The 20150-nt window shown below is 41.5% G+C and overlaps 1 protein-coding gene across 7 annotated transcripts in view; it reads left to right on the top strand.

Annotated features, from left to right (window-relative positions):
- The first annotated feature begins 311 nt into the window (after positions 1-311).
- YTHDC1 (YTH N6-methyladenosine RNA binding protein C1) overlaps positions 312-20150 on the top strand; it is a 30209-nt gene continuing 10370 nt past the window's right edge. For 2 of the 7 annotated variants that reach the window (XM_090036814.1, XM_090036812.1), the window contains exons 1-10: positions 312-465; positions 9621-9722; positions 10290-10621; positions 10754-11108; positions 12805-12894; positions 13385-13438; positions 14090-14184; positions 16969-17077; positions 17165-17282; positions 18752-18836. In XM_090036814.1, coding sequence (XP_089892940.1) covers positions 438-465; positions 9621-9722; positions 10290-10621; positions 10754-11108; positions 12805-12894; positions 13385-13438; positions 14090-14184; positions 16969-17077; positions 17165-17282; positions 18752-18836 — 1368 coding nt within the window. In that variant the 5' untranslated portion in view covers positions 312-437. The remainder of the gene's footprint in view (positions 466-9620; positions 9723-10289; positions 10622-10753; positions 11109-12804; positions 12895-13384; positions 13439-14089; positions 14185-16968; positions 17078-17164; positions 17283-18751; positions 18837-20150) is intronic. The other 5 variants (XM_090036813.1, XM_090036811.1, XM_090036816.1 and 2 more) reach the window with 3 other exon arrangements.

The raw sequence follows: 20150 nt of genomic DNA, 5'->3' as shown, positions 1-20150 counted from the left end.
TACGGCTTTCCTTAAGGCCGCAGGCTACGCACAGCCCTCGCCTCGCCCCGCCCCCCAGCAGTGACTGAGACTCGAAGAGGGTTCCAAGCCCCACCCCCCGCGCGCCGAGCTACAGGAGAAGCCACGTGATGAGCGTAGCGGCAACGCCCCGCCCACCCAGGCCTTCCGCAAGCGGGTGGGCGCGATGACATTAGCACCTTCGGCATTCCGGCGCGACGCCCCACCTTCTCGTCGTCCTTCCCTGCTGCGGGCATGCGCAGTGACGTCCGCGCCCGGCTTTGTGACGCGCGGAGCGTAAACAAAGCGGTGCATGGTGGGTAGAAAGGGGGGGGTGGGGGGAGTGTTCCGCCCAGGAAGCAGCCTCCATCTTAGGGCCTCGGCGGCTCCCGCGACCTAGGTCTGGCCCCGAGCCCCCGGGCCCTCGCGGCGACGGTGGGATGGCGGCGGACAGCCGGGAGGAGCAAGGTATGAGTGCGGTGGCGGTGGGCCCGGGCCGGGGGGGGTGTTGGGATGTGTCATTGGCGCCGCTTATGTAAGTCCCTGGGGCGGCATCCGGCCTGGTGTGCCGTGCAGGGATCTGTAAAGGAGGTCCCCAGCACGGCACCAAACCGCGTTTCTCATCTCTCGTTTTGTTGTTTTATTTAACTCCCCGTCTCGGATGGCGGGGGGGGCGGGGGATGAAGCCACTGCTGTCACTTCCTGAGTGGGTCGGTGTGGGCCTCATCCTCTGCAAATAGGTGCTCTAAGAAACATTTGCAGAAGAAATGCGAAGCCTTAGTGACAGCTGTCAGATCAGGATTGGTAGGCCAAAAGAGAGCTCTTCAATCTGGGGTGTTAAATCGTTGGGCAGATCATATCTGTATCTACTCAAAAAAATCATTTTGACTTCATTCAGTGTGCAAGAGGTGATCTCTCTTATTAGACTGACTAGACAGTTGCAAAAAAAAAAAACCCAGACTCTTTCTTTACAAACTTTCGGGGGCACATGCCCTTCCTCAGGCATAGGGGAATGCAAAAATTGTAAAATTTCTCTGAGGTAGAAATGAAAATTCATATTTTACAGGAAGGCAGTGTAAGATCTCTTGCCTGGGAAAATTTCATTTCATTTTTCATTTTCTGCAAGTTAGGCTTGGGTAAAAGTTGGAGCAGTGTATTTACCCCAAAGATGTCTGGCAAGCAGGTGTTGAGTTATGCTTCTTTCTTCTTACAGTGTTTAATTCTAGTAGAAATTGTCATTAGCCTTATTTTATATAACTCCTAGGCTCTAAAAAAAAGTGTGGTTGGTATGCTTGGTCAGTAGTCCTGTATATGTAGCTCAGGTCACCTGCAAAGGGTATCTTCAACATGACATAAAACCATATTTTTTAAACTCCCTGTCTCTGATAACAGCACAGCCAGATAATAACACTGTTATTTCTTTAACTGATTGGTATGTTAGCGTTTCTTAATTTCTACAGCTATGCATACTTTTTAACCATGGGGTTTCTTACAAAGTGGAGAAGTTGGTGGTAAAATTAGTTTTAATTTTTAAATCCTTTGTGAAGCTTTTGTTTCCAGGTCTTTCCCATAGGACTCACTGAATCACATTTTGCTCTCACAGGTTTAAAAATACCTTCCCACTTTTTGTATGTTCAGTCTCAAGTTTAGTTATTAAAGTCTTTGCAACTGGCTAAGACTGGACAAACCTCTGAGCTCATATAATTTCTTCCAGCTCTGCTTGGAATCTTGGAGATGCTTATGTCTTGCACAAGAACATAGAGGGGGCATACATTTATTTGTGCTTTTTGAGAAATGGATGATAAAAGTGATTATGGTATAGATAATTTTGTTGTTTAGTTGGACGTGTCATTAACAGAGAACCTATATTGTGCTTTATAAACCCCCTCCTAGAAATGGAGGCCACTGAGAAAGTAACTAATTTCATGGAATAAAAGAAATGCAAAATGGGGATGAGAGTGAGTGTCAAAGGTTCAGAACAAGTGCACTGGGGGGAAGGGACATGGAGCAGAGCACACCAGCCAATGTCCATTAGCCCTGGGTTGAGTCCAGAGAGCTAGTGGACACTGTCTAGTGAAACTGTCCAGAGATATGAACAGACCAGAGACAGAAAAGCAGTCCTACAGTCCCTAAGGGTCTCCATCTTGGAGACGGAGTCTCCGTCTCCCCACCCCCCGAGCTTTCTTCCTAAGTAGCTCACTAGGTTGGCCAGGACCACGAGAAGATTGCCCAGGAGGTCTCAGTATTTGGGCCCATGGACAGAGAGTGTTTCTTTCAAGGGCTCATGGACCATTGCCTGCCAAGGAGAACTATAAGCTTCACTTGCAAAGGGAGGCCACTGAGAAAGTAATGGCTAATTTCTTGGGACAAAATAAAGACTAAATAGGAATGGGAGTGATGGTCAGAGGTTTAGAATGAGTGCACCAAGGGCAAATACTGAGCAGAGCACTAGCCTGTGCTCACTGACCCTCAGACAAGTTCAAGACTGTGGGGCTTCATTCCTCTCACTGCTCCATACGTGTTTCTGGGTGGAGTACCAATGGGTGGCATCCACTGGCTCCTTGGATGCCTTTGAGGACTGGTAGGCACGGCCCAGCGGGCTCTGCTTGGTGTTCCCCTCAGGAGCACTTATTCTCACGTTTTGACCCTTTGACTCGCACGACACTCCCACCCTGTTTTTTGTCTTGGTTGTCTCAAGAAATTTAGTTGTATATTTCACCCATCAGCCCCACATAGTAGGGGCTGTTAATTAGCTACATGGGCCTTAAGACCCATGCTAACTTGAAGGATGCAAATAGATTGACAAGTCCAAGGAGCCAGCGCTATGAAATTCTGCCTGGAGACATGACTGGACAAGGGATAGGAAAGTGGCTTTGCAGTCCCTGGGGGTCTCCCTTGCCAGAGCCTCCTTGTTGGTCAGGTAGTTCTCTAGATTGGCTAGGGCCAGGAGGTGGGTTCCTGGGATGTGGTGGGGCCACAGGTGCGGAGGGTGTAAGTAAAAATATTTGGGGCATAGTGCAGCCAGAACCTCAGCAGGCGGTCCTGGAGGAGGTAATGAAGGGGCTGGAGGCTGGCACACTCCTGGTAGACATACGTCTGGGACTTCCTCTGCTTGTAGAAGAAGCAAGTGTCAGGGGTGTCCTTGAAGTATGCCATGTGTAACATGGGCTTTTTCATATGCCATTCCAAAACATGGGCCAAAGCCTATCAAAGTAGAGCTATAAGCCCCTACTGCTAAAGGGAGCCACTAAGGACCCATCACTGATCACTTAAGGTAAACAAAAGACAAAAGAGGAATGGGAGTGAAGGTCAAAGGTTTAAAACAAGTGCTCCAAGGGGGGGCATCAAAAAGATCACATAGGACAGTGCCCCTTGGCTCTTAAATGAGTCAAAGGAGCCAGTGGACACTGCCCAGTGAATGGACCAGGGACAGAAAAACAGCCCTGCAGTCCCTGAGAGTCCCCCAAACCAGAGCCTTCTTGCTGCTCGGATAGATTGCTAACTTGGATAGGGTCAAAAGGATGTTGACCAGGAGGTCTGCGGACTTGGTGGGGCTATGGATGGGAAGTGCATAAATGAAAAGTTGGAGGAAGTGATGCAGCCAGAACCTCAGCGGAAAGCTCCGGCAGAGGCAGTGAAAGGGCTGCAGGTCGGTGCCCTCCAAGTGAGTGTGCGCCCACATCTCCCACTGTGCACAGAAGGGGCAAATATCAAGGGTGTCCATGAAATGAGCCATGTCCATGTGGAGAAGATGGTCCAATGGTCTGACCCAGTAAATGGCAGTTCTTATGTAGTAATAATAGTAATCATAATTTCAGCTTAGGTTCATGTGCATGCTGCTGGTGCTTTGTGTTCAGACCCCAGGGAAAGGAGTTATGAGACTTGTCTCCAGCTAAACCATCTCTTTTGTTTTAAAAAATCTGCTTTTTCTCTGGTCTAGAATTAGAGCTTGCAGGTTAACAATAGATCTAGTGGCTTGGTAATGTTTATTGCTGTGCACTGCATGTAGATGCCAGTCTAGTATGTAAAAGGCATGCTGCTCCATTAGTGTTTTCCATCCCCATCTGGAAAGCCTCCAACTTGAGTAGGAGTTTTACAGACTTTACAAAACAAATACTGCAATAAATGCATGAGAATGGAGAGGGAAAGTTCAGTTTCATGTCTCAAAGCAGTTTCCTTTGAAACTCTGAGCAGAAAAAAGGGAACGTATTGAAGATACTCTAGTGAGAAGTGTCAATTCAATTTGAACTGCAGGTAGGAAATATTTTTAAAAAGTAAAGCATTTTTTTCCAGTGCACAGTTTCCTTATCTGGATTCCTTTGCATAGTCACATTGCAAAAAAAGTATTAGTGACTGTTGGTTTGGTATTATGCAAATACATGTCTATCAAACCTGCTTTGGGAAACATTTTGCATAATAAATACGAAGTCTTAGTTACAACTGTAAGATGTATTCGGGTTCAGTAGCACTAAAAGGAGCTTTTAAATCTGGGTTGTTAAATCATTTGACATATATCACTATGCACTAAAAAAACCCAAACATTTTGACTTGCAATGGAATTTGCCATTAGTGCTATTTTATATAACTATATAGAAGGTGTGGTGTTGGTATCATGTTTGGTCCATAGTCCTGAGCTCTGGTATGTGTAGCTCAGGTCACCTGCAAAGGGTATCTTCAGCATGACATAAAACCTTTTTTTTTTTTAAACTCCCTGTCTCTGATAACAGCACAGCCAGATAATAACACTGTTATTGTCACTTCTCTAACTGATTGGTATGTTAGCATTTCTACAGCTATGCATACTTTTTAATCATGGGGTTTCTTACAAAGTGGAGAAGTTGGTGGTAAAACTAGTTTTAATTTTTAAATCCTTTGTGTGGCTTTTGTTTTCAGGTCTTTCCTGCAGGACTCACTGAACATACAAAAAGTGGGAAGGTATTTTTAAACGTGAGAGAGTAAAATGTGATTCAGTCTCAAGTTTAGTTATTAAAGTCTCTGCAACTGGCTAAGACTGGACAAACCTCTGAGCTCTTAAAATTTTTTCCAGCTCTGCTTGGAATCTTGGAGATGCTTATGTCTTGCACAAGAACGTGGAGGGGGCATACGTTTTTTTGTGCTTTTGAGAAACACGTGATAAAAGTGGTTATGGTATAGATAATTTTGTTGTTTAGTTGGATGTGTCATTAACAGAAAACCTATATTGTGCTCTATAACAAGATGCAGGAAGCAAGGAATGGTTTGAAGAAAATTGAGATGATGTTGGAATGGATTGCATCTGACTACATGGACTACACTTTGAATTTACTTACAATACAGACTGTAGGTCTGTGCGTGGCAGACAGGGGGTGCTATTCATTCAGAATATGGCAAGAGGTTGTTTAGCATGGTATTTTCCCCCCTGAAACTAGGGTTCTGGAAAATTCTCACTTTGTTCTGCTGAAGTTGATGGGCTAATATGTTTGTTTCCTTCTCCCCCTCCCCCTTGATCTTCCAAAATGCTGCTGAAACGGCTGCTATTTCAGTGTGCAACTAAATTGCTGTTTTAGTCTTGAAACATGGAATTTAGCCTTTGGTGCCCAATTTGGATGGGACATAGGAATTGGAATACTAGTGTTAGTCAGAGAATAAGTGCGTAGCTATTATTGGATTATCCACGGTGGACTTAAATCATGTTTATAAATTACTAATTTAAATTGGCAAGCTAAAAACACTTCATTTTATTTTAAATCATCATTTCTAACCTTTGTTGCCATTTGCGCTGTTGTTATATTCCCTATTCCTAGTTGATTCTCATTTAATTGCTATCCATTAAAACATACTGCTTTGCAACTAGATCAGTGTTTCCCAAACTGTTGATTGCGACCCCAGATAGGGTCACAACATCAGCAGTTTGGGTTGTGATAAACAGGGATCCTGTATCTCTCTCCAAGTAAGTCTGTGAAAGCGGGAGTGAGGGGGAGGGGTGGTGCACGGGCAGCATGAAGGGGAGAGGGGGCAAGGTGACATGTCAGGGAGGCATGTGCCCCCATCAATTTCTGCGCCCTCAGCAGGCCATGGCGCTGCAGTGGGCTGGTATCTGGGGCTGGGGCTGGGGCTGGGGCTGGAGCTGCCTCTGTGGGCAGGATCCAGCATGGGAAGCAGTGCTGTACCATCATGGCCACCAAGGTGAGGCACAGCAGTTCTGCCCCCACTGCTGCCAGGTAGGCAGGGGGCTCCTCAGCTTGACAGCCATGGCAGCACGGTGCTCCCGCCTGCGGTGCCTCATAGCCTCAGAGGGGAGGACAGCAGAGTGGAGAGCCCCAAACCTGAATCGTGGAGCTTGCATCTTCTGTCCTCCCTCCCTCCCCATGGGCTCCATTCCAACTGTGCTGCTTACAGAGGAGGTGAGGGACCCAGGCTCCTACCTCTGCTTTTGCCACAGCAGTCACCACAGTTGGGCCTTGGGTGCTGCGGTGGGGGGGCCAGGGTGCGGTGAAGAGGGCAGGGAGTGCTGGGTCCTGGCACTGAGGCACCTAAGGGGTATAGGGGGGGCTGTGGGTGAGGAGTGGGAGGGCCAGGGGAGTGTGGGGAGCCTGGTGGGGTGGGGGCTGGAGATTTGGAGTGATGGGTCATGCTGAGGAAAAGTCACATCTGTGTAATTTACCGTATATATGTTCAGAGCATTAATTTTTCCTTTTTATTTTGTTGCAAAACAGTGAATAATATTCATATTTATTAGATCACTTTTTTAATTTACTATTTGCGCTGAGCTGCATTTGGTTGGAAATTCAAATTTTAAAAGCCTGGAGAATTAGCATTTTAAATTTTTTAGCTAAATAAGCTGTTAATTGTGCTTGATATGTAATGAAAAAGCATGTTTTGGTAGGTTTAAAATTAATTTATTCAAACAGGAAGTGTTAACTGTAGTTAATGAATTAAACTGATTGTTTGTGGTCGACATCCTGATGTTTTTTGGCATTTGGGGTGGTTTGTTTTTTTTGTTACCCTGTTGGATCTCACCTGTGTGTTTCACTTGTACTCATACGTTGGAAGAGGACAACAAGCTTTTTATTTTCTAAATTCCTAATTGATTTTTCAGTTTTGAATGAACTAGTTTTATTAAACAGAACTAAATAAAATTAAGAAAATCACTTCGAGAACAAGAGGCCAAAAGCTGGTAGTTGTCAAAAGCTGGTTTATTCCTTCAACAATCTGGATTTAGGCCTTAGCCAGTGATTTCTGTGATTTTTTTTTTTTTTTTTTCAAAGTTTCCTACCAAAATTTTGAAACCTAATCAAACATGTAGAATTTGATTTTTATTTTTTGTAGAGGTGCACCGATGCATTGGTCCGGTATCAGATCGGTTCCAATACAAAGAAAATTTACTGTATCTGATATCAGCTCGATGGGCTGATAATTTGGCCAATAAATGCTCGTGCTGTGCACAGCCACAGTGCAGCACTTGTCACCTGTGCTCCTTGCTGCCCATCTTGGAGGGCTGCCTCAGCTGGTAAATCCAGTGTGTGAAAGGAGGTGGGGGGGCAGATCAGTGCCCCCAGTGGTGAGGGAGGGGGTGGGGGCAGGCGCTACCCAGGCAGGGTTGGGGGGAGGGGTGGCTCCCACTGCTGCTTGCACCCCAGGAGGGCCTGGGGGATGGATGAGGGGGCATGTGCCCCCCCAGGTCTGCATGGGGTAGGGTAGGGTGGGGTGGGCTGCAGCTGGGGCTGCATGGGGCTCTTTTTGGTGGGGGCTGGGCTCAGAGCAGGTGCCAGTGGCACTGAGAGGCTGCTGCAGCCACCCCAGTCTCACCACAGCTCAGTTCCTAGCACTGGCACTGCCCGGCGAATGGGTGGAGGCAGGGCATTGAGCCAGGGCTGCGCTCAGTGGCTGACAACAGCAGTGCTGAGAGTGGAGCTGCAGGGAAATTTGGGGTGGATGCAGCCTCCTCCCACCACTGTGGGTGCCCACTCTGAGCCCAGCACCCGCTGAGAAGAGCCCTGCATGGCTCTAGCTGCAGCCTGCCCAACCCCACACAGTTCCGGGGGGCACATGCCCCCTGTACCCTCCCAGTGTGCAAGCAGAAGCCACCTTCCCCCGCCTTGACAGAGCCTGCCACTGCCCCCTTCCTCACCACTGGGGGCATTGATATGCACTCCCATGCCCCTTCCCTCCTGCTTTCACCACACCAGACATACCAGCTGGAGGTGGCTGTATTGGAAATCAGATTAGTATCAGTTGATATGCCTCCTTAAATATTGGCTATCAACCAAAAACCTTTATTGGTGCACCCCTAATTTTTTGTTGTTATTATCATTCACATGATTTTTAGAGTAAGTTAGACCTTAGGGTAGCATGTTATAGTTTCATGTTTGACCTTTGAGGAAGGGGGGGGGCGGCCGTGGGTTACATATGTGTATTTTAAAAACACATTTAAGTGTAAATAATATTTATTTTTCATAAAACCATAGCTTGGCATGTCCCCACACTGAGCGTGGTGCATGCCCTGAAGAGATATCGTGTTAGTTTGACCTGGCTTACACAAAATCTGTATAGATTGTACTTCAGTGGGGATTTTTGGCAGTTTATCTAATAGCTCATTGTCCAGAGGGGGGGTGGCCCCTGCCAATGCATGCACCCCCAGTGGAGGAATGTGCCCCCCTGGATTTGTGTACAGGGTGGAGGCAGGCTGCCCACTTTGGGCTTGGGCTTGTGACCAGGGCAGCACCAGCCTCTTCCCAGTGTGGCGGGTGGGCTCAGCTGTGCGGGGCAGATGGTGGTGGCACTGGGAGGGGTGGCTTCAGGGGCCTAAAGTGAATTTTGGCGTAGTTATAGTGCCCAAACTCCCCCTAGCACCACCCCTGCTCAGGGTACTCAGCTCTGATGCTTTTCCCTCAGGAGCCCTGCCCTGGCCACATATCCCCTGCCTGCTCTGCAGTGGGGGAGCTCCTGGAAACTGATCAGTACATAAATATTTTGGTCTCTACACCTGATTATGGTTAAACCATTTTATACTTTGTGGCTTGCTTCAGGCACAAGGTGGAATATCTGGTTGCAAGATTCAGCTTATCTTCTATACCTCCTGGGGCAGATATCCATCAGTGACAGTGAGGATCTGGGCAAAGCATGATACATGCTACCAAAAGGAAACCTTTTGAATTATCTTCCCTGGAACTAGCACAATGAATGTCACAGCTCTTGATTATTTTACAGTAAGGAATCCAGTGGTCTGGGTACTTCTTAGTAACAGCAGCAAGACCACCTGCCTATGAACTCCTCCTCAGACTCATTAAAATAGCAAGACTGTTTTGTTAGCAACTTACTATTTCCCTGGTTGTTAGCCTAAGGCCCAGAATCTCTTTTTTTGTCAAAAGCTATGCCACAGAAGTCAGATGAACTTTGACCATATAATGCCCATATTCAATCTGTGGTTCTCTTATTCTTTCACTAACTTTTGTTGATGCTTCACACTGAAGTTATTGGAAACCTATTTTTTCATTGGACTGTCAGTGTCTTGGTATGCTTATTAACATTGTAGACATTCCAACTTGCTATAAACAGTCATTGTTTTAGGGAATGACTTCAGATGGATTGTCAGTAGTATTTGTGATTTAATATGGGGGTTTTTTTTAATTTTTTCTCCCCAGATGGTGAACTGAATGTTCTGGATGACATTTTAACTGATGCTCCTGACCAAGATGATGAGCTCTATAACCCTGATAGTGAACAAGATAAAAATGAAAAAAAGGGTAGGTGGATATTCCTCGGAGATGCCATTGTAAAAAAGTAATTTACCAAATTTTACTGTACACAGATTATTATAGTTGGCAAACAACAGTAGAGTCCATTAAAGATTTTGTGCCTCAACAATATAATCTAACCTGAAACATTACATTGAGTTCTGTGCACCAAGAGCACATGTTCAGTGTTGGCATTCTTCAAGTAAACCTCATTAGAAAGTCATTTATGTAAATAAACTTATTTTCCTCTAGTAAACCAAGGCAAGCCTAAGAGCAAGGCAGTTCTTCATTCCAGTTGTTCAGTGACTTGTGTGGCGTTGGGCTGGGCCCTAATCTTTGCTTTTCAAATTCCCCTATCTTACAACACTTACAAACACAAACCTGCCTGAAAACTGATGGGAATTGTAACAAACTATTGACTTGGGGGGGGGGGGGGCGGGAAATAAAAAAAATTACAGTCACTAAGCTCACTTCGAGGAGTAATACCACTTGCTGGGGGGTGGGGTGGGGTGGGGAGTTTTTTACTTTGTTTTTACCTGTTACGTAAAATAACTTACTTATTTTTATTAATTTAAGGATCAAAAAGAAAAAATGACCGGATGGAGACTGCTGAAAGCAAAAGACAAAAGCCATCAGTGCATTCATCCAGGCAAATGATTCTAAAGCCACCTAGTTCATCAGTTAGCAATAATAAGAGGATAGTGAGTACAAAAGGAAAGCCTGTAGCAGAGTACAAGACAGAAGAGTATCAGAGGTCTGACAGAAGCAAGCGTCCAGATGGTGATCGAAAGGCACGCATGTCAAGTGGCAGTACAAGGGAGCTTTATAAAGGGCAACCTGAAAAAACTTGCATGAGGAAGAGGGATGTTGACAGAAGGGCAAAGTCCTCTACGCCAGATGGTTCAGAGGTAGTAAAAGTTTTTGCAGCCTTAGAAATAAAGCAGTTCTTTGAGACATTTATAAGGCACGTTCTCTTGGGACTGTGTGTGCATCCTAATAATGTTTTATGACTGCTGATTCTCTTTTTCTTTAAACATCAGAGAATTAGGCATGATGTGGACAGAAGGCAAAGCAGATCCAGCCATTCTTCTAAAGAAGAGGTGAACTCTGAGGAATATGGTTCGGATCATGAGACTGGCAGCAGCGGCTCTTCTGATCAAGGAAATACAGAGAATGAGGAGGAAGGAATGGAGGAAGAGGAAGATGAGGAAGGAGAGGAAGATGAGGAGGTAGAAGAAGATGGGGAAGAGGATGAAGAGGAATATGAACAAGATGAAAGAGATCAGAAGGAGGGAAATGATTATGACACTCGAAGTGAAGCCAGTGATTCTGATTCTGAATCTGCATCTTTCACAGATGGGTCAGTCAGATCTGGTTCTGGCTCAGATGCATCAGGTAAATCCTTTCTTAGACTAGTTGTAGATAAGACTTTCCCTGTTTTTAATCTGTTAATATTCAGATTTAACATTTGTTTTTGACTCAGGCTTTTCCTTTCATTTTTGGCTGGTGTTTCTGAAGGGAACCTAAGCTTTGAGCCTGAGGCAGGACAGTGGAACACTTCTGACTTGCACTAAGGCTTGTCTGGAAGTCACTTACCACTACAGGATCAAATTATTGTAGATAAACTTTGTTACCATTTTTCTATTTTTAACACCCAAAACTGTTGTAATCAACAACTTTTGGTGTTTCTCCCTGCAAAGCTTCACTTGAATGTAAACATTTGATGGGAGAGCTATTCAATATAAATCTAGATGGCCAGGTAGTCGGGTTAATACAGTAGCTTTTGTCTTTGGAGAAATGGTTACTGCAGTACATCCTTGGTTGTTTAATCCCTTTGAAAAGCACTTTCTGAAGTCTTTTGGATAGCTGAACTGGTTCAGATAAGTGAAATTGCAGCATGTTGTGGGGAGTTATGCATGCTAACACACAATGAATAATTCAAAACCATACAGACTTGACAGTGCAGATGTTAAATACAGTAGATGTTAAAAAGAGTTTGTTACAAAACCAGTACTAACAAATTGGTAAAACAAAGTTGCTGTTCAGATAATGGAGGAAGTGCTGTTCAGTATGGCCAGTTTATATGTAATTGTCTCATTTTAGAGATCTGCCACACAATTTGGAAAGACCAGGAATCAAGAGGAGCCTGTAACTAGGCAAATGGGGAGAATGGGACTGAAACGAGTCTCGTAACAGCTCTTTGCAGTTGTGCATTGTGCCTGATTCTCACCTGTCCTGCTGGTGCTTTGCTTCATGAATACAAATTGCCCACAGAATTTCAAATAGCCTTTTTGGTCAAGTGTAGACATATGTGCTTGTCCTAGTATGAATAGACTTGAAGGTTAGATCAGATCCTGAAAAGGTTATTCTAATATGACTTAGGCTTGCTAAACAGAGCATATCATCACATTAGCTTTGGATTTGGTAAAAAAAACAACAAAACAATCCTGTTAGATTCCTATCCTGTAGCTTCCTTATTTGAAAGGTGCATGGATGGTTCTTCTAAGTAACTTGGATGCAGGTAAGGTGAACCAGCCTTGATATTTGGAGTCTAGAGGAACTCTAGAAGAAAGGGGAAGCTGTAATTACTTTTTAAATGCTATGAAGTAATAATTTAACTCTTTGAAGGGGCTGGGGAAGGGTGTCACTATTTACTATGTGCCACAGTGTTTTGTTTTCATTCCTATTACTGCTTGACTAATTTTCAATGGACTTGTGAAGCAGTGTTACAGATCATGGTATAATTCCTATTAAGTATGTCACTAAAAATTTGGCTAACACATTGGAGAGAAGAACTAAAATACTCCAAACTCAGTGAATTACTTATGTATCTTTTTGCATAGAATTCTCAAACATTTGGTGTTTGTTTTTCCTTCGTGAGCTTAGTTTTTGTGAATTGGTGGCAGTACTTCTTAAGTGTCATATTTTTGGGGAAGTGTTAGCATAGTAACTAAACTTTTCTTGTAAAAGCCAAATATCAGTCTGGTCATTGTGGATACAGTTTGCCTACTGTCAGTACTTTCATCTCAGCTTTATCTTTTGGTGTGTGACGTTTACAATACTACTACTATTTGTTCTCTGGGGTTTTTAGATGAGAAAAAGAAGGAAAGGAAGAGAGCTAGAGGTATCTCTCCAATTGTTTTTGATAGAAGTGGAAGTTCTGCATCAGAATCTTATGCAGGTATTCTTTCTTTTTGTTGCTTGTCATACTGACTGACTTTGACTCTTAATGTGATACCTAAGAGAAATGTAACTGGCTGTAGAAATATGTGGGGTATGTAGTTTGATTATTTGGTATTTGATTTGATTTCTGGCATGTTCTGTGTGGATAATTTTGGGGGAAGTAGGCATCTTGTTTAATGCTATTTTGTTGCTTAAGTGGAATTTTCACTTTTTTTTTTTTTCAAACTTGGAAGATGATGATTCAGTGACTAGTTTTCTGAGTAGGAAACTGTTCAGATAATAAATATGAAAAACCAAACCCAAACCAAACTTCCCAAAAAATCAAAACAAAACACTCGTGCACATTGAACAGTATTTTTTTTGTGTGTGGGTGCGCGCCAGGAAGAATAATTTGTCATGAATGAAAATTGTATGTGACAAGGCTGTAGAAATTGTATATTATCTCTATTAAGGCTCAATCTGAACAAATGTACTTTGGCTAAACACAGGTTCAGAAAAGAAGCATGAGAAATTATCATCTTCCGTTCGTGCTGTCCAAAAAGGTATCATTTAAATTTGAATTTTTAATGCATGCCCCATCACATGCCATTGTCTGTTTGTTCATTAAGTTGCGTCAAAATGGTAATGTTCCAATATAAATCAATTTGAATGCTTGATTGTTGCGGGTATAAACAGCAATGCATCATTTTGATTTACTTCTGCATATCTTTAAAGAGCTGCACAGACATCAATCAGATTCTCTTGCAGAAGCAACAAAGCAGAAAAGAGATGCTTGTACTTGAGAGAGGAAACTTTTTTTAAATAGGTACTCTCATCAAAGTTTAATTATACAAATGTTTTGCGGTACCTCTATAAGGCAGCACTATAAGCCAGAGTGCAAGTATATTGGAACCTTACTAAAATACTGATTTATTGTTTTGTGTGTTTTTAATAATAATTATTATTATTATCTTTGTGTGTGTGATGTATTAAAACTTTATTTACTTATTTATTTACTTATTTTTAAGAAAAGCTTGGCATTGTATGCTCTGTGGCTTAGATTTCAGCGTTTAGGTTGGGGATGGGGGAAGGGGCTTGACTCCTGATCTAGGTATAGATCAGGAGGGATAAATTTGTCTTAAAAAACCCATGCCCACATTTTGAAGGAAAAACTTCAAAAGTTAAACTTCAGCTTATTTGGAATTTTTTTTCAGACCAAACCAGTAAACTTAAATATATTCTCCAAGATGCAAGATTTTTTCTCATCAAGAGTAACAACCATGAAAATGTCTCACTTGCCAAAGCCAAGGTATGTTTAAACCAGCTTGGAAACTGATTTATTAAGAAACTTGCTGTTTGGGGAATGAAGCACACTGTCATCCAGATTTTCTTTTGTGCTGAGTAGCTCTTGGCTCAGGAGAATGTGGAGCTCTTGTTTGCTTCATAATTATTGAAGTGAGGTTCTGGCCCCACCCAGTGCAAATTAGAGTAGCCCCTTGACTGTCCTTAATTTATGCCATCTGGCTGTAGATTCTGAAGATCAGACTAAGTGATCTCTTTGAGGTCCTTTCTAACCTATTTATGGCTGCCGATACAGGTGCTTGGGGATGGGGGTGTATTACTTAGAATGGCTCCCAGAGAGCCACTCTAATTAAAATGCCTCGCTGTCACATATATTAAGCCCCCACACATTTAAAAATGGCCACAGGACACTCTCTAAACCACATTCAATGAAATTTAGGTAAAGTACCCCCATGGTCATTTTGTAATGTGCAGGGGATTATATATGTGACAGCAAGGCGATGCTGGAGCGTTCTAATTAAAATGTGAACCAGAACATGTATATATAGACACTGATTCTGTTCCTGAGAAGTGAAGCAATATTTCCCCACTGCAGAGACTTTCTTAAACTGAGAGGGTAGCTGGTGTGACAGTGGTATCAGAGTAGGCTCTGCTGATGTTGAATGTTGTACTTCTGCAATGGGAAACTTCACTAGGAAGCTGCAGCCAGATTCTGGTTTCTGAATATTGCTGGTTAGCATCATGCTAGAAATTCTGATTGCTTGCAGTTAACATAGAGAAATAAGTATGAAACTGAATTCTTCTGCTGATGCCATTATGCCTAGGACATAGTCCTAAATTTGGCAAGAGAAATCTAGGCTGTTGGTCTTTAGTAACAATTTGTTCCAAAACATAGGGACAGAGGAATTTGAAGTGGAAGGCTATTTTCAGTAACATTTGAGTTGCTACAAGAAATTTACATATCAAAAAGATGTGGCTTCTACATCTGAAATACATGGTATGCTGTCAGAATTTCTTGAATTCGGCTAACAGTGTCCAGTGTCTAATTTTTGGTTATTAAATATATTAAGCAAATACACAGTTCCTGAACTTTTAAATGTTCCTAGTATGTCAGTGCAGTTCCTGTACTGATAAATGTTCCTAGTGTGTCAGTTTCTGTTGATTTTTGAGGGTTTCTCTTGTATTCAGATACAGTAGCTTTCAATTACCCTTTGAATTCTTTGGTTACTTGCCCTATAATTAGGTGTACAATAGATGCTTCAAGCTCCAGAACAATAAAATTTGGGTTGAAACTAACTTTAACTAGATGCTCCAAATCAGAAAGCGGGATGTCTAAAACACTGAAGCTTGGCTTTTCCTCTTTAGCAGCTTTTCTTGCCTGATAAGTTTATTTAACAGAGATCGGTTGTAATTCTGTTTGGGTTATAGCTGTGTTATGTATCTGGCAGGAGGAAAAGGCTGTTCCCAAAGAAATTGTTTGAGCCTTCTTAATGCTTTCCATAAGAAGGACACTTTTGTGTCATTGTATATTTGTGTGTCCATCTACATGTGTTCTCCATTTAACTGCGGAGCAGGTGTACCTTTATTTAGCTGGATTGTTTATTCTTGACAATAGAATCTTTACTACTGTGGCTTCTGAATCCATCAGTTGCTTTGAGATTTCCATATATCCCTTAAAGGGCAATTCATATTCCACCCTGTTATGACAGATAAGTCAGAGAAGCACAAAAATATCTGCTCTGTGGTTATATTGTCTGCTTAAAGTTGCATAGCAAAGTTATTGTGGGTCCTGTTTCTGGCTAAAAAGTGGTGCTACTATAGAGGTATCTGAGCCACCTTCTTGCTTACAGAGTATGAATAGGCCATTTGTATTTTCATGTATTTGGAAAGAAAATCTAAGAAAACATTGTTGCAGCATTATCCAGTTAGGGTAAGGCAGGGGTCTCTTTTGAAAATCGTGCTAAAACAGATTGAAGAGGTAAACACACATTCAACAGTGCTTAAAATTTAAAATGTTTTAGTTACACATGTTACTTGTGGGCCTGGTCTAAAGCTGCAGGTGACTATACTACTTTTTTGTTTTAAAAAGTCCCTTTGTGTTCATCTTCCATGGAAGAGGAGAGAAAAAAAGAAAAGCCATATTTAATGTCTTCATTCTCCATGTTGCAGTTGGCAACAGCATATTCATCCGTTATTATTTCAAGTTGTTACATTGTCCCTTTGTGTACATCCTTCAGTGACTTAGGGACAAGCTAGTATCTTCAATGTGCAGTATTTGTTCACTGAAGTACACAGTGAAAACCAATTTGCAGACCAGCCATTCCTCTTGCAGTATCCTTTAGCTTCCTTCTTCCCATGTTGGCAAATCTTGTGATTTTTATTTTTTTTCCTTGTGAATTTTTCTAGTTAGGATTTGGGGCTTTAAGTACAACACCAACTCACATAATTTATATGGTAATCTCATACTTAATTTTTACAATAAAGCTTAAAGCTGTCATGGCTCTAGAGAAGAGCATAAAGATACATGAGTGTGTCTTAAAGGCTCAAACCTGAAGCCAAAGCCAAAAAACCTGAATGCTTTTTAAGATCTTTTGTGAAAGCTGACTTTCGTAACTTTTTTGAACAGTTAGCTGGAGAACTAGTCACTGTCAATCTAGAGACATAGATTGCCCTCATTACTTATTCCCAGAACACTAGGATTATTACTTGCTACCTTTTTAAATAAATTTTAAATTTAATACAGCTGCTTGTAGTGTTTAACCAATGTACATTTCCCTTATTCTTTCGATAGGGCGTGTGGTCAACTCTTCCGGTAAACGAAAAGAAGCTCAATGCTGCATTTCGATCAGCGAGGAGTGTTATCTTGATATTCTCAGTGAGAGAGAGTGGTAAATTCCAAGGTAAGTGACGGCGATGTTTGGCTGTAAAATTAGGTTTTTCTCTTGTCCATTGTTACTATGTGCGTTGATTGCTTTTTTTTCTTTTAGGGTTTGCAAGGCTCTCATCTGAATCCCATCATGGAGGATCACCTATACACTGGGTGCTGCCTGCAGGAATGAATGCAAAAATGTTGGGAGGAGTCTTTAAAATCGACTGGATTTGCAGGCAAGTGATTTTGTTCATTTAAAAGTTTTTTTTGTACTGTGTCTAGCAAGGTATTTAAATTCCATTTGTTTTTCTAACCATCATTTTAAGACTGGTTTTTGACTAGGTTGCTTTGAAAATTTATCTCTGGTTAAGAGAGAGGGCTCTATCTTACTGGCTTTGAGAGTTATTCCCATAACTGAGACTGCTGTAGCAATTTTTTTTTTTTTGCATTGACTCTTAATGGTTGTAAATGAGGAATTTTATGTGCTTTCATTTTTTTTCACTGGCTTAACATGCTGAGAGTACAAACTGGCATTTGTTCCCAACTATCATTTCGCCTCTTAAAATGACTGTTTGTTTTGAGATTCTCGTCTGTCAGCCCTGGAGAACAAAGAATAATTAAAGGGGAGGTTTTTTATGATTTTGGAGAGTTGTCCTTAATCAGATCTGTTAGGTTTTGGCTAAGTAAATAAAATGCAGCTGTCTCAGAATCATTGAAAATAAAGTCCAAATTGGGAGGGATAGAAAATATATCTTATGATGTGGACATGACACATTTTATATAGCGACGCAACTTATTAGTCCACCCATCAGTATAAATTATACTACTGTCTGAGCAGGCAGTCCTCCCAAGATAGCTGCCTACAATAGTGGGTATAACTGTTTTCCCATTAAGTGACAGGGAGCAAGTAGTAATTACTTCCATTGAACAAAGAGCTACCCCAAGACAAAATTGACTAGAGGTGTCAATACGTGAGCGTATTTTACTGGCACATAGGTATACCTATCTCATTTTGTGCCTTTATTCAGAATGGAGTGACTTACGTAAATGTATCATGCTCACAGCTTTGGATGGAATAAATGTTCCTATTGTGTGTGAAATGCTAGGAACCTGGAGGGACCACCTAGGTGGTGTTTTAAAACTAATACTTGCAACCCAGGGTACCAGGTGTATTGGTTAATTGTAGGAGTATGTTTCTTCTAAGGGATTCTTTATAAAAATAAATCAGTAATTTAACATTTCCCCAGGTAAATCTAGGTAGTTGTATTCACTGACATTTTGATTGTCACAGTTTATGTTGGTGTTAAAGATAGCGATAAGTCTTATCTTTGTATGTGGTGTGAAATAACAGAGGATAGGCTTTTTGAAATTGTGCTGAGTCTCAAGTTTGTATAAGAATGGCAAAACAGAATTTTGGTGGTTGTATGAATTTTGATTATATACAAATTTGTTGTCTATATAGAATAGGTTTGCTTATCATGAACTGCATAATGTCAAATTTAAATAAAAATGAAATAAATTAATAAAAATGAAATAAAAATATCAGAATTAAAAAAAAAAAGTTCTTGAGAGACTAATCTTTAAAATATTCATTCAGGGTCCTGTCATAGTACAAAGAGTTATACATTTGTACTGATGCAATGTTCTGTTTTATGCATTTTTAACAAGAAGACAAAACCATAAATGATACCACTTGCATATTTAGGCGTGAATTACCCTTCACTAAATCTGCTCACCTGACCAATCCTTGGAATGAACATAAACCAGTAAAGATTGGACGCGATGGACAGGTTTGTTAATTTTTAAACATTGTCTTTATTTCTAAAGTAAAACAAAAATAAAGAGTAGGAAATGTAGTCGGAGGTTTGAAAACTTTGGGGTTCTTGTACCTTTTGAGTTCTTGTGGTATAGATTTTATTGGTAAGAGCATATGTCAGCAAATTTGATTTCTTACAACACTGGTGAGAACAGTGCAGGAAAAAAACAACACAGTAAGTCATATCACAATGGCTCAGATTTGCAGCACCTGATGAAGACTAACTTTTTATAACAGATGAAGGTCACTAACATTTTCTATTATGTTCTCAATCCAGAAAGAGCCCGTATGTTAGAGCATTGTGCTTTTGAGTTTGTTCTGAACAGTTTTATATGCTGGATTTGGCATAAACTTGAGGGGGTAGAGGGGTGATACAGATCCTGTTATTGTATTTACACTTTTTAAACGGAAGCTAATGATTCAGCTATAATACTATAATTCAGTTAAATGGGCACTGTCAACTCCAGTAATGAAGTCTGTGTAAAAATACTTTACAAAATCAGCACAAACTATCTGGGAAAAAAACAACTCTTCTGCATAGTGGTTATTAACAGGAAAGTGGGAGCAATACTCCTTGAAGTAAGATGGATGTAGACACTGCAGTTGTCTGGAGAACAGGGAGAAAAAAGTAATTTTAAAAGAAGCAAATATGACTAGGCATATTTTTATATGTCAGTGACTTTGAACAGTGAAAGTGAGCTTTAAATTTTGGTTAAAATTACTTGAAGGAAGTTCAACTGGTTATTGTTGACAGTTTCCATTTAAATGGTTAAGAAATGTGTTTACATTTTTTTTCTGTCCACCTAACTACATATAGCATTGCAGTCAAGCCGCTTTACAGTGCTTATATGAGGTGCTGAACCTTTTGGAGGGAATATTCCAGAATACTGGTAATGTGTAATTAAAACATGTCTCAAGTTAGCTGTCCATTCTGCAGCTTGCTGCAAGAACTATATAGTATACAATATCTAGACAAATTAAAAGCACCTTCCGAACCCACTTACGGTTCTTCCACTGAGTTTGGAGAATGCTTGATTGTGCATAACCTAACTGTATATCCCTGCACATGGATTCTTGTCCACATAATCCAGACCCTTTAGGTGGTGATGACTGTTTCTTAATTGATCACAAATTTGTACACATTTTTTAATTGGTTACAAAACACTCCTCGTACTCTCACTTAGGCGAAGCAGTAGCCTGACTTGAATGTCTTTAGGAACATGTTGTCCCAGGGTAAGATGGTTCTGTGAATATGTTAATTAGACCCCACAGAGTAAAAGGTAACCTA

The sequence above is a fragment of the Crocodylus siamensis genome, chromosome 2 (assembly GCF_052110815.1).
Source record: "Crocodylus siamensis isolate JL-2025a chromosome 2, ASM5211081v1, whole genome shotgun sequence".
NCBI lineage: Eukaryota > Metazoa > Chordata > Crocodylia > Crocodylidae > Crocodylus > Crocodylus siamensis.
The sequence above is the reverse complement of the archived record's forward strand: the minus strand, read 5'-3'. Positions and strand labels throughout refer to the sequence as shown.